This window comes from Plasmodium berghei, assembly GCF_900002375.2.
Source record: "Plasmodium berghei ANKA genome assembly, chromosome: 13".
NCBI classification, from domain to species: domain Eukaryota; phylum Apicomplexa; class Aconoidasida; order Haemosporida; family Plasmodiidae; genus Plasmodium; species Plasmodium berghei.
In genome coordinates this window covers 784,939-798,574 of record NC_036171.2, presented here as the reverse complement: position 1 = coordinate 798,574, position 13,636 = coordinate 784,939, and the positions used below count along the sequence as shown (strand labels likewise).

At 25.5% G+C, this 13,636-nt stretch overlaps 3 protein-coding genes across 3 annotated transcripts; 2 read left to right on the top strand and 1 right to left on the bottom strand.

The window, feature by feature from the left end:
* Positions 1–91: 91 nt before the first annotated feature.
* On the top strand, positions 92–5,785 carry PBANKA_1319300 (ferlin, putative; the record flags this gene model as incomplete). Its single annotated transcript, XM_034566782.1, has 1 exon — positions 92–5,785. One exon carries the CDS (start codon positions 92–94, stop codon positions 5,783–5,785), a length of 5,694 nt encoding a protein of 1,897 aa, XP_034423345.1.
* A 603-nt stretch (positions 5,786–6,388) lies between these two features.
* On the bottom strand, positions 6,389–10,070 carry PBANKA_1319200 (AP-1 complex subunit gamma, putative; the record flags this gene model as incomplete). Its single annotated transcript, XM_034566781.1, has 4 exons — positions 6,389–6,604; positions 6,737–6,922; positions 7,115–7,179; positions 7,334–10,070. 4 exons carry the CDS (start codon positions 10,068–10,070, stop codon positions 6,389–6,391), a joined length of 3,204 nt encoding a protein of 1,067 aa, XP_034423344.1.
* A 2,380-nt stretch (positions 10,071–12,450) lies between these two features.
* PBANKA_1319100 (hemolysin III, putative) lies at positions 12,451–13,510 on the top strand (the record flags this gene model as incomplete). The annotated part of the gene is made up of 2 exons (XM_034566780.1): positions 12,451–13,210; positions 13,413–13,510. The coding sequence occupies 2 exons, from the start codon at positions 12,451–12,453 to the stop codon at positions 13,508–13,510; spliced, it is 858 nt and encodes a 285-aa protein (XP_034423343.1).
* Between the last annotated feature and the right edge of the window lie 126 nt (positions 13,511–13,636).

Below are 13,636 nucleotides of genomic sequence, written 5' to 3'. Positions count from 1 at the left end.
TAAAAATTTCAAAATAGGTAACATTGCATAATTCGATAGTGGTGGATTTGTTGGGTAGGCTGACTAAAGTAGCCATAGAAGTACAAACTAAATGAGGGTAATATCGGTGGGTTTCATAATATATGAAGCACAGAATTTAAAGGTTGAAGACAAAGAATTATTGGATCCATTAGTAGTTGTTCGATGTTGTAATAATGAATATATAACAAAAAAAAAAAAAAAAAAATACAACGCAGTAAATTGGGAAGAAAGTCATGTTTGGAATAGAATCGTTTTGTCGGAAATCGAATGGAATGTTGCAAAAATAGAATTTGAAGTTCAAAGTGCTAACACATTTTGGAGAAATGATGTAATAGGAGTTATATCATTTGAATTAAAATTAATAAGAAATAAAAAAAATCATCAAATTTATGGAACATATCCAATATTATATAAAAATCGAACAGAAATTCAAGGACAATTAAGATTAAAAGTTATAGTGTGTAATGAAAATGACTATACTTCATCATCTGAAATATATAGTAGCTTGGCCCAATACAATAATAATACTAATAATAATAACGATAATAATAACTCAGATAATGAAAACTTTTACGAAGATTTGACAAAAGCTGTTGTGGAAGAAAATACCATTGCATTGAGAGATGTTAATTCTCGATTTTATTATTTATATATCAATATACATAAAATTGAAGATGTATATATCGATATTAGTAAAAAAAAATCCAGAGATTTATATATAACATGTGAATTTAATGGGTGTCATTTAAAATCAAGTCAAGGAAATAATTGTACAAAATATACCTTTAATGAATGTTTTAAAATACCTATTAATACTCCTATTTTAGAAGATACTATAATTATTAAAATATGGGATTGGAATTTTTTATCAAATGATGAATTATTAGCTATTGGAGTTTTATCATTTAATCAAATCAAAAATAAATCTATCAATCCCACGTGGTTAAATTTATATGGGTTTCATAAAGATGAACTAAACTTGGAAAATTATTACAACAATGGAAGTAATGATATCGGTCTTATTAGGCCTAACGATTTTAATCTTGCATTAGAAGGAAATGTATATCTAGGAAGAATATGTATTAGTGCTTATGTTGAAAGATTAAGCAATTATGATAGTCTAAGTATTCCTATTATTCAAAGTTGCTTAGTCTATGATGACCCATTATATGTCTCGATTACTTTGCTGTGTGATGTGTATGTAGTAACTGGCCTTTTAGCAGAAAATATTTATGTACAACTAACATGTGGGCCTCACAAAAAAAAAACAGATTGCGTATCAGCGAATGAAATTGGTTGGGATGATGATCAAAACAATGCAATGGGTGTAAATAGAAAAAAAAAAATGAGGAAAAATAATTCTGATGAAAATATTACAGACAATGGTGAATTTTTCGATTTCCTAAATTTTAATGGCATTCTAAATATCGATAATTTTTTTAACACGCTTACAGAAAAACAACAAATTTTAGACAATAGTGGAAGTACTGAATTTTATTTCAGTTCTAGAAAGGGGAAAATAGATAATATGAAATTATGTTCTGTAGAAGATGAACTACAACAATGGGATGTTATAATAAACGTTTATGAAAAAGAAAAAAAGATAAATAATGATGGTAGTATTTTTAATAATTTTATGTACTCAGGAGGAAATAATATGATCATTGACAAGTATAATTATTATGATAAACAAAACAAAGAATCCAAACTGACAGATTATCAAAAATATAAGATTAAAAAAAGGGAAGAAAATTATGATCATCGAAAATATGAAGACGAAGAAAATGAAATAGGAGTAAAACAAAACAATGATAGGCGAATAGCATACTATAGAATGCCTCTAAAAAATGTTCTTTTACACAATGAGAAAATATCACGATGCCCCATATGGTTACCATTAAAAAATATTTCCAAAAATGTAGATAACGGTTTCAATTGTATGTATAATATATTTCAAAATGGTTCTATACTTGTTAATTTAGAAAAATCATATGATTTACAATTAGGGTTAAATAGAAGAAAAAAATTGGTTCCAGTAAATTATGAATTAAGATGTTATATATATGCATGTAGAAATATAATTTCAAATTTTAATGATTCCCCTAATACATTTGTTCATATATCATGCTCTGGAAAAATGAAAATCACATCTTTAGTTTTAAATAATTCTAATCCCGTATTTTTACAATGCTTGAAATTAAATATTACTATATTGACTGATTATTCTGTCGGTTTACCTACAATTCCATTTATAGTAGTAACATTATATGAATTTCATAATAATACTTTTTATTTTATTGGTAGATGTTTTTGTAATTATGATATTTATCTTAAAGACAATCACAAAAAGTGTAACTTCGCCAATAAATCATCCAAGTATAATATGGTTGAACAAATACAACCCAGGTGGATTAAGTTAAAAGGAAATAAACATGCAAAGGCTATGTACCCCAATATTTTGTGGCAACAAAGTGGGAGCTATAAACGTATAATGCAAGAATATATGTTTGAAAAACAAAAAGATTTTTACACATCGAATGCTAATATAGGTGGAGATATTACCAATGGCAATAACTCAACTAATAGAATCAATAGTCAAGTGAGGCAACCACATAATGATTTTCTTCATGGGGAACGTGTTGGAGATATATTGCTTTACTTTGAATTAGTAAAAGAAAAAGATGCAATGAAAATACCAATATATCCTATGATAACAGAAATAAAAAAATGTACTTTATCCTTTTTTTGTATGTCATTAGAAAATTTAGTATTAATGAAGATTCCCTCTAAAAAAAATGAACATATAATTCCTAATGGTTATATAAAAAATAATATAACCTATCCTATTATTGTACTATCAATTACTTCTTACTCATCTTATGGAAAAAAAAAAAATGAGTTATTAATTAAATATGCAAAATCATTGAAAACAAACAAAAGAACTCAATTAAAAAATTGGAAGAATGCTTTTAATCAGCAAAGTTTTGAAATGTTTGCAATTGAAAATTTTGATATTGATGTGCCATTGGATCCAATATTTGACCCAACATTAAACATAAAAGTTTATAATAAAAAAGTGAAAGACAAATATTTTATTGGAGAAACAAATATATCTTTAATACCTTATATACCATGGATTGAAAACTTAGATGATGCTTTATATTATTTACAAGCATATGAGGACTATTCAGAAACTATTAATATTAAAAATATAGACAATGCCTATAATATATATAAGAACAAAAATGCCGCCCTTGTCGTTACTGCTATTTCTTTAGCTGACTATGAACATACTATTAGCCTCAAGGAGGAGCTAAAAAGGTATGAAAATGATGATGATCAAGACGATGATTGGAATAACATACCTCTATTTCGTGGTACTTTCAATGCAAAATTCACTGGAAAAGCTGCCGGAATGATTGGTGGTATGGCTGGTGGTATGGCTGGTGGTATGGCTGATGGTATGGCTGGTGGTATGGCTGGTGGTATGGCTGGTGGTATGGCTGGTGGTATGGCTGGTGGTATGGCTGGTGGTATGGCTGGTGGTATGGCTGGTGGTATGGCTGGTGGTATGGCTGCTGATATGGCTAATGGTATGCATTTGGGTCTCCATTCCAACTTCATTGGATATGAATATGACCCAAGGAATGATCATCTTATCAACAACACAACGATGAACAATTTTCAGATGAACATGATGTATAATAGGGAAAACTTTTCTTCAGGAAATTATAAAGCTAATTGCATTGCCGAATTTGGCGAAAAAGGATCTAAAATAGGGAACGGATTTAATAATGAAGGATACATAACAAACACGAGGCATTATTTTTCCTGTTATTATAATAAAAAAAATCAACGAAATATTTATAATGTGATGTACAATGAGAGTGTTTACAAATTGCATGATGATGGGGTACCAGAAATAATAAAAGCAAGTTATAATGTTAAGAATTATCCATATATAAAAATATTAAGAAATAAATTTATTTTGAATGTTTATATACCTCCTAGATTTATTTTATATGTAGAAGGAGATAAAATAAATTTAGAGAAATTTGTAAAAAATACCCATCGAGTTTCGGTCGATGGAATATTGGAAAATTACCTTGATGATATATTAATCCCGTCTATTCCATTAAAAAAAAAATATAATAATAATATTTTTTTAAATTGTGGTTACAATGGGAATATAGGAAATTTTGATGGAAATGATCAGAATAAAATAGTCAAAGAAGGGATATCTTTTGGTTGTTTTGAGAATTCTCCTTTTGTTGAATTGGTAGGAGGGCAAATTAAATGTTTTACCAAAATTAAATACAGAGATATAATATCTGAACATATACCATTAAAATTAAAAGATATAAACAACCAAAATACATTTAGAAATAAATTTAGAGGATCCAATAAAATTCCATTATATTTAAAAATAAGAGTATATGTAATAAGAGGTATTGGAATAAACGGGGTGAATAGTGAATGTAGTTGCAACCCATATTTAACATTTTCATTAGGAGAAAAAACAACTAATTTAAGAAATTCATACAAAGAAGATAATCCAAATCCAAACTTTTCATACCTATGGGAAAGTGAAGCAATATTTCCAGAGGATGAAATATTAACTATATCTGTTTATAGTGCTGAGTCTAATTATGATAAACAAATCAATGATATATATATTGGGTCGACAGAAATTAATTTATTCGATAGATGGATGAGCAAAGAATGGAGACATATGATGAAAAAAAACAAAGTACCTATAGAATATAGACCATTATACAATAATTATTTTAAAAATCAAAACCTCATTAAAAATAGTATCAATGGTGGTGGTAATATGTATAACAAATTAAACACCTGGAATAATATTTTTTCCTTTTTTGATATTTTTACAAATTTAGTTAATTTTAACATAATGAATGGACACTCAAACAACCAATATTACAATGGTAATAGTTTTTCATCATGCGGTATAAATAATTATAAGTCTATTTCTAATAATGGGTTGCTTGAAATGTGGGTCGAAATTATGGGCTATGAAGAGGCAGCAAAAATCCCTATACACAAAATGGAACCACCAAAGACTTCTGAAGTAGAAATAAGAATAATAATATGGAGATGCAGCATTTTATTAAATGGGGAAAATCCAAATAAAACATTTGATTTAGTTGTTGCATCTGAATTAGATTGTGTAAATTATAATGGAAAGAACCCAATTACACAAACAACAGATGTGCATTATAATTGTAAAACAGGTGACGCTATATTTAATTGGAGAATGGTTTACCCAAATATTACCCACCCATTAAATACCTGTTTTTTACAATTAGCTGCTTATAATAATAGTAATGTTGGTACTAGCCAGTTTTTAGGAGAAGTAAATTTAGAACTATCTAAATATATACATAAAGTATTACAAATCGTAAATAAATTTGAGCTAGATGCTGAACTTAAATTAAGAAAAAAAAACTTTGGTGATAATACCAATGGTGATAATAATTGTAGTGGAACTATACAAGTGACTGTTCAATTTATTCCTCAAAGCAAAGCAAATATAAAACCATCTGGATTAGGACGAAGTGAACCGAATAGGAATCCATACTTAAGAACCCCTAAAAATGGAAGAGATTGGAACGATTTTGCGTACTCTATTGGATTTAATGATATATACAAACCCTTCTGGAGTGGACTCAGAGTTTTTTTTATTTTTTCCCTCGCTGTATGGGTCTTCTTTCTTTCCTTTATTTATCCCGCCATGTTGCTATAATGAAAGTGAAGACGCTGGACTATGGGACCCTATGGTTGTTTCCTCAATTTGCCTTATTTGATTTTGCTATTTCATTTTTGTCCTTTTGTTTACATCATTATCTTACAATTTTTTTTGTCATAATTTTATTGTGTTTTATCCTACAAACTTTTTTTAATTTTCAATTTTTTGCTCCACATTCTTTAAAGTGACAAAGTGTAATTAGGAAAATATATGTAGATAATTAAAAAAAAGTTAACGATTATATTTTTGAATTGTTATCAAAATTTAAAATATTAATAGTTGCTATTTAACAATGTAATTTTAATTGTTTATTATATTTTTTTAAAGACGGAGATTATGTTTTATTCAAATAAATATTATTGTAAATTATTTCTATTTATAAAAAAATAATATGGTATGCATATATGAACATCCAATGAATTATATACGTAAGCATGAAAAATGTAAAAAAGGTGAAATACAAAAAAAATCTTTATCATTGTCATTACGCATGCAAATATACAATATATATGTGGCGCATTTGCATTTGTATCTTTAAAAAAATGTAAAAGAAAATTCATCACTATAAGGAATAAATATATTTATTCGTTTTAATTTCCTTTATAAAACATCTGGAAAATTCCCTACATTAATAAAATCCTGAAACTTTTCATTATTTTTTAAATAAGACAATCTGACTTTCATAAGAACTGGTTTCTTTTTAAACAAACTATTGATAATTTTCAATTCTTGTGTTATTTTATTTTGCTCAAAGGGTAACAATTCGTTAGACGAAGCTGCAAATATTTCCATTTTCACATAATTCGGAACAATAGCCTATAATAAATGCAAAAAATACAATAGTATTTTTTTAAATGTAAAAAAAACTTATGATAGCACAAGTTTACACTGAAAAGAAAATTGTACAATGAGCATCAAAGTGGGTATATAGAATATTTATTTTCTTACTTCAAAAACAAAGGAAGATATGTGAGTATCGGATTGATTTGAATAGATAGCATTGATTGTAGTTTTTTCTGAATCTAAACTTTCTTTTTTAAAAAAGAATTTTATTTCAATATCATTTTTATCATATAATTTCATTGGTGCGATTTCACATATTTTTTCTTCGAGAGTAGTATCAACTAATTTTAGCTGCAAAAAGTAGAAAGTGATGCAAAGTAAAATAAAAAAGTAATAAAGCATAAAATTAAGAAAATAAGCATGTATGAAATGTAAATTATATCAAGTAGTATTGTTCTCCTTTTTTACAATGAAAACATTCTGCCTATATGCGCATTTGCTTATTTTGAGTCACATAGATTATAAAATGTGCATCTTTCTTACATCAAACACATCGTTTTTTTCCATAGGTTCAATATCATCCAATAAGAGATTTAAAGAATTTGTGCCTGTATCAAAAAAACATAGAAATATATGAATATATAGATAGAAGATAAAGATGGATAAATTTTTGTGAGCGTAGAAACTCAAAAATGGAACTTATAACAGTGTCGATTGAAGAAAATTTCCAAAATTTGATGCATAGTTTATAATATTTCTTACCTTCTTTGTTTATATCAATATTATACAAATCCGTTTTAGGATCCTCTATAGAAATATTTCCGAACAGATCAACCAAAATATCTTCATTTTTTTTATTCACGGCATTTAGGCTATTAATATTATAATTGGATATATCTGCAGGGGTCGTAGAATTCATTGATATATCATTTAGATTTAATGGATCATTTTCTATGATTGGCCCATGCTTATTATTATAGGATGCTGATTCAATCCTATTGCTTTTATTAAATGTTGGTCGGCAATTGGAATTATTTGTTAGTATATCAGAAGCATTATTTAAATTAATATTTTTTTGATCAGAATTATTTATAGTAGTATTGGGCACATCATTTTGTATACCTAGAACATCATCAAGGTCTAACAAATCAACATTGGCATCATTGTTGTGATATTGCGATTGTGGATCATCTGTTTCGAGATAATTATTTTCATTCGAAATATAATGAGGCATATGGCCAGCATCATCTACTTTTCTATGTTTTTTTCTATTAGCATTTTTATTGCATGGTGGTATAGACAGTAATATAGATTCTCGAATATCATCCCATTCTACACTCATAAGTTTTGAAAATTCGCATGCTCTTTGTTGAATTTCAACACACTTATTTTGTTTATATTTATTTATTAGTTTTTCTATTTTATTTTTATGAGTAGGAAAACGAACCGTGAGCTTATTTAAGCACATTAACACATATTGCATTATTATATTATTATTATCATCATTATTATTGTTTTCATTTATGTTACAGCAAATATTGGCATTATTATCATTGCCAATAACCCTTGATGAAACCGAATTATTTATACTACATCCTAAAACACCAAAAGATCGATTACTACCGCTATTTTTATTATATAATATATTGTGTATTGGATCTTTTATATTAATATTATGTAATTCTTTAATTTTATTGTCTTCATACGTTTTTACGATTTTTTCAAGTAAATCAAATACATCTTCATGAACTACAGTTATTACTTGTTCATCTGGCCCGATATGTTTTTCTTTTATTAACAAATCACCTAACTCACCAATGCACCAAACTCCGACTTGTACTAATGCATATTGATCCAAATTTTCTTTAATAGAAAAAAATATTTTAAATATAACATAAGAATGATATTCGCTATTTTGTAATAGGTAATATATAAAATCATCTTTTATATGATCTTGTATAAAATTACCAGCTAAACAAAATATTTTAATATACGTATCAAATAGATATTGCATGTTAGGTGCATAATTATTTACGCTAACACATATATTTGATACAATATCACTTTTTATTTCCATATCTGCAACTAATAAATAATTTAATAATTCTTTTATCATAATTTTTAATGAATCTTTAGTTATAAGAGCAAATGCTACATCTAAGGCTTTTTTCCTTATACTAATATCTGGATCTTTCAAGCATTCTATAATAGTATTTCTATATATATGTAAAGTTTTAGGGTCCTTTTTTAGTAATTTTTGTAATGTGCATAAACCGACATATCTTATATTATTATCTGCGTTTTGTAAAAATTTACCTAAAACATTTACTGCTAATACTAATAAACCAGGATCGGTCGAAATATATGTAATTGTTTTTACACATTCATATAGAATAGCATTTCCTACATTTTTCATGGTATCTGTATTTGTGGCTACCTGGGCTAATACAGAATTTACTTCCTCCATATCATAAAAATTGACACTATCATTTTTATCGCCATATGCTTTTTCTCGTCCCTCTATACTACTATTAGCATTTTCTGTTATAGATTCTTGCCCTAGTATTAAATTGCTATTATAGTTCGCTTCATTAAAACTTGAATTTCTTTCATTTATGGATATACCATCATGTATGTTTGCGTTGTTATCTAAATTGATGCTACTACTATTATTATTTATCGTGTTGTATGATTTATTTGAATGATTAATAATAGAACTCACATCTGAGTTTAGATATTTTAATAATTTTAGAATTTTAACTTGAAGAAATGGATCATTAATGCCATATATGTCATATTCAGCGCCATGTGAATATCCAGAAACAATACAACTTTTTAATATTTTTACAATTTTATTTGTATGTACTTTTAATACATTTTTTAATTGTCCCTTTTTTTCAATTAGTGATATCATTAATGTTATTCCTGCGCTTATAACGCTATGATTTCTATCTTCTAATAAATTATTTATTTTATCTATAAATAATTCTTCTATATCATTTGTTTTTTTTAATATACGGATTGCACACATAGCTGCTTTTTTTTTTATATAAGGATTATTTATATTCATTAAATCTAATATCTCTTGTCTTAGTGAGCAGCACATTTCATTGTTTGCAATATTCCCAAGAGCACATAAAGCTAAACCATTAATATATTGATTACTACTCCTTAAATCATTTTTTATTGAATTTGTCACTAACATTAATATATCTGTATTTTCATCTAATAATATTGTTAAACCTAGATACCCAATTCTTTTATATGAAAATTTATTTGATGCTATTAATTTTAAACACTCTATTTGTCCAAAATGTGTAGGGTACCCCAGCATATTTATAAACAGTAACTTTGCTACATTTCTATGCCTATATATATTATCTTCTTCCTTAAATGCGGTTCTTATCAAAGCACATTCTGTTGCTACTACTGACCGTTCCTCAGCTGCAGTTTTGCAGTTTCGAATATTTCGGATCAGCTCTCGAAGTTTTATCGACATTTTTTCGTTATGGAGATAGAAGGAACACGATTTTCGTGATGAAGAAAATGCATGTGCCTAGTGTGTTTATATATATGCTTATATGTGTATACACGTATATTGTATGTATAATTTTTTCTTTGGGTATCTTGTTAGATGTAATAAAAAAAAACTGAATTGGTCTTCGTTTTTTATTCTTTTAATATGTATACATAATTCACAAAAAACGAGGAAAATGTCATAAAAAAAAGAAACAAATATAAGTAAATATATTACAAACATACATCTTAAATATTAACTCCACGAAAAAGGGAGTTTTTGAATTCTCCTTATGGTATATACAAATATAGCTCTTCAATTAAATGCTATATATAAAGAGGAAAAATATGCGCGTATTGCGCTGTATGTAATATCTTCTTTATGGCAACTATTTCATTGGACTTTATAGTAAGGAAAAATATTTTTTTAAATAAAAATGGTATAAATTATTATTTCCTATTATATATAAAATATATAGTGTGGAAATACTTTTTATTTTTTGTATATAACCTTCCTGAAATAAAATGGAAGCCTGTATTTTATCCACAAAATTGTTAAAAAACAAGTTAAAAATAAAAGCAAAAAAATATAATATAAAAAATAGATATAAATAAATGTATGACGAAAATATGATAAACTAAAATAATAAACCAAAGTAATCGTTTTAAGCTTAAAAAAATAAGCCCTATTTTTTTGTTAGTAGGTAACTTTTAATTTTTTACTTGATAGTGATAGTATATATTTTTTACATTTATACAAATTAGTATATTATATTTATAATATGCAAATAGTATGTTAAAATTATATAATAATACTGCACATTGTATATATTTTTAATTGTTTTTATGCAATTACGTGTTAACTTTTAATATGGACTATTAATTTGTATTAGAAAATTATATTTTAGGAACGTATAAATATGACAAATAAATTAAAGAAAAAAGTAACCATATTTTTATTTTATATGTAATGGAAAAATTACATGAACGTATTATGTAAAATTATTAAAATTTTATTTTTTAAGTACAATATATTATTACACACAGAAAAAAATATATATAATACTTTAAAACCATTTTTTATTATTTTATTATAAATGCAAAGTTGGAAATTATATAATAATAAAAAAAATAAAAATGTGTAGAGGAAATAAAAACTACTATATCCTTGTTTTAACATCCAATAATTTATTATGATATGCGTGTAGTAGTACAAATACATATTAATACTTGTTTGTTCTTAATTAAGGAAATAATTTATTCATCATTCATAAATTGCCCCTTATGGTATTCCCCTATCCAAATAATAAAATATATTGTTAAAAAATAGAAATGCAACGTAAAAAAATTAAAATTAAAATAACATGCCAATGTTATGACAACATAAATAATTTTTGTTTTCATATTCTTTATTTATGTAATTTGATTTACAAATAAATAATATATGTATTAATACATGATAAATCAGAAAAACTAGGCAAGTGAATATAATTACGTAAGATAAAGACTTATCATTTTTACAATGACTGTATATGGATGCATGGCCAAAGATATGTTGAATATATAATCCCATAAAGTATATAATGCATTTTAACATATTTACCCAATAATTTACCTCTATCAATATCACATATATTAAATAACTTCTTAACTCTTTATAATTTCATATGTGATTCTCATTATAAATATATAACTTCTTAATTTTTTTACGAATAAATTTAATTCATCTTTTATAAATTTATGAATTATCATTTTCTAAAATCCCCATATACACTCCATAAAATAAAGGCTTGTCAATTATGTGTAGAAACAAATATATAATTAATTTTAAGCTAATTTCCATAAATATCTATTTCTATTGTATAAAGGCATATTAGTATATATCACCAGATATATATAAAGAAAAAACATGTAATAATAATATTTATTGATTTTTATTAATATTCGGATTTAATAATATGTGTATCTATAAATTTAAAAATATAAAATTATGCTTTTTATTAAAATAAAAAAGAATGGTATTTTCTATAACATTTATGTGCAATTGATTTAACATTGTATGTGCATTTCATTTTAATGAAATGTAATATGCTATATAAATCAAATTTATATTTTTAACAAATCATAAAGAAAATTAAAAAATATGTAAGAATTTTTATAAATAAAGCATATATTCATAAAATAATATCATTAAAATAAAGTGGATAAAAAATAAATAAAAAATAAAATAACATAACATATTAAATTTCACAATTAATAATAATAGCAAAACAACCATATTATCATTCCAATTCTCACATAAAACCCCAAAGTAATAACTAGCCAATAAGATCATAATAAATTATAAACAAGGAGAAGAAGAAATGATGGGGAGGTATTATGAATGCTTTGTTAATTATTTTAAAAAATGTTGCAACATAAATACATTTGATGCTAATAGCGATAGTCATTTGAAGATTGAAGAGCAAATCAGCAGAATGATAAAGGACCCCAATTTAATACCAAATGATAAAAAAATCGTCGAATTATATTGTGAAAAGAAAATAACTAAATCTATGTTAATCAAATATTTGGAAAGACATGAAAAAACGCTGCTGAGAGGAAAAATACATTTAATGATACTATTATTTTCGCCTATATGGATATTTTATATGTTGTATTTATCAAAAACATATTTAACAAAAATATTCACATCTGTAGCATTAATGTGTATTTTTTTTAATTCGTTTGCTTCTTTTTTGCTTCACAATTTTGAATGGACTCCTAAATATTATTTCTTAATTGAGAAATTGGATCACATTGGAATATTTTTAATGATTAGTGGTTCAGCGCTTCCTGCGGCAGCATTATTACTTAATAATACAAAATTATTATATTATATAATTATGCATTCATTAAGCTCACTGCTAGGAATTTTATTTATTTGTTGTAGTTACTTTTCAACTGGGAATAGAGCTAAACGAGCGTTTACATATGTAGCAGCTGGATTTTTACATGCACTTTTTTTTAATGATTATATAATTTTATTATATACCAGAGAATTGGTATTTTTACTTATGATTGGTGCTTTATACGTTTTAGGTGCAATTATATATTCTCTAAAGAAGCCAAATATTATTACTGGTATGTCTTATTTCCTCATTATTCATTTTGATTTATATTTACGCAAAGCAATATATTTATATTTTCATTTATTTCACAATGCTATTTCCAATATTAATTTATTTTCCTGATTATGTATACATCAGAGTGTTTTAATATGTCCCAATCAAATACACAATCAATTATATGTACATGTGTATATTTTTTTTTTAATCCTTTTTAGGAATTTTTGGATTTCACGAGCTTTTTCATGCTTGTTGCTTAGGAAGCCTTTTATTCACATTTTCTTTGAACCGTAGTGTTCTAATGAGAAAATCTTAGAATATTTATCCTTTGTACGTTTATTGCATATATTTTTAAATATGCATATATTGTTTTTTTTAGTTTTCAAAAATTTAATACCACTAGTATTGAATTTTTTATAACCATAGATTATAGTTAAAATTC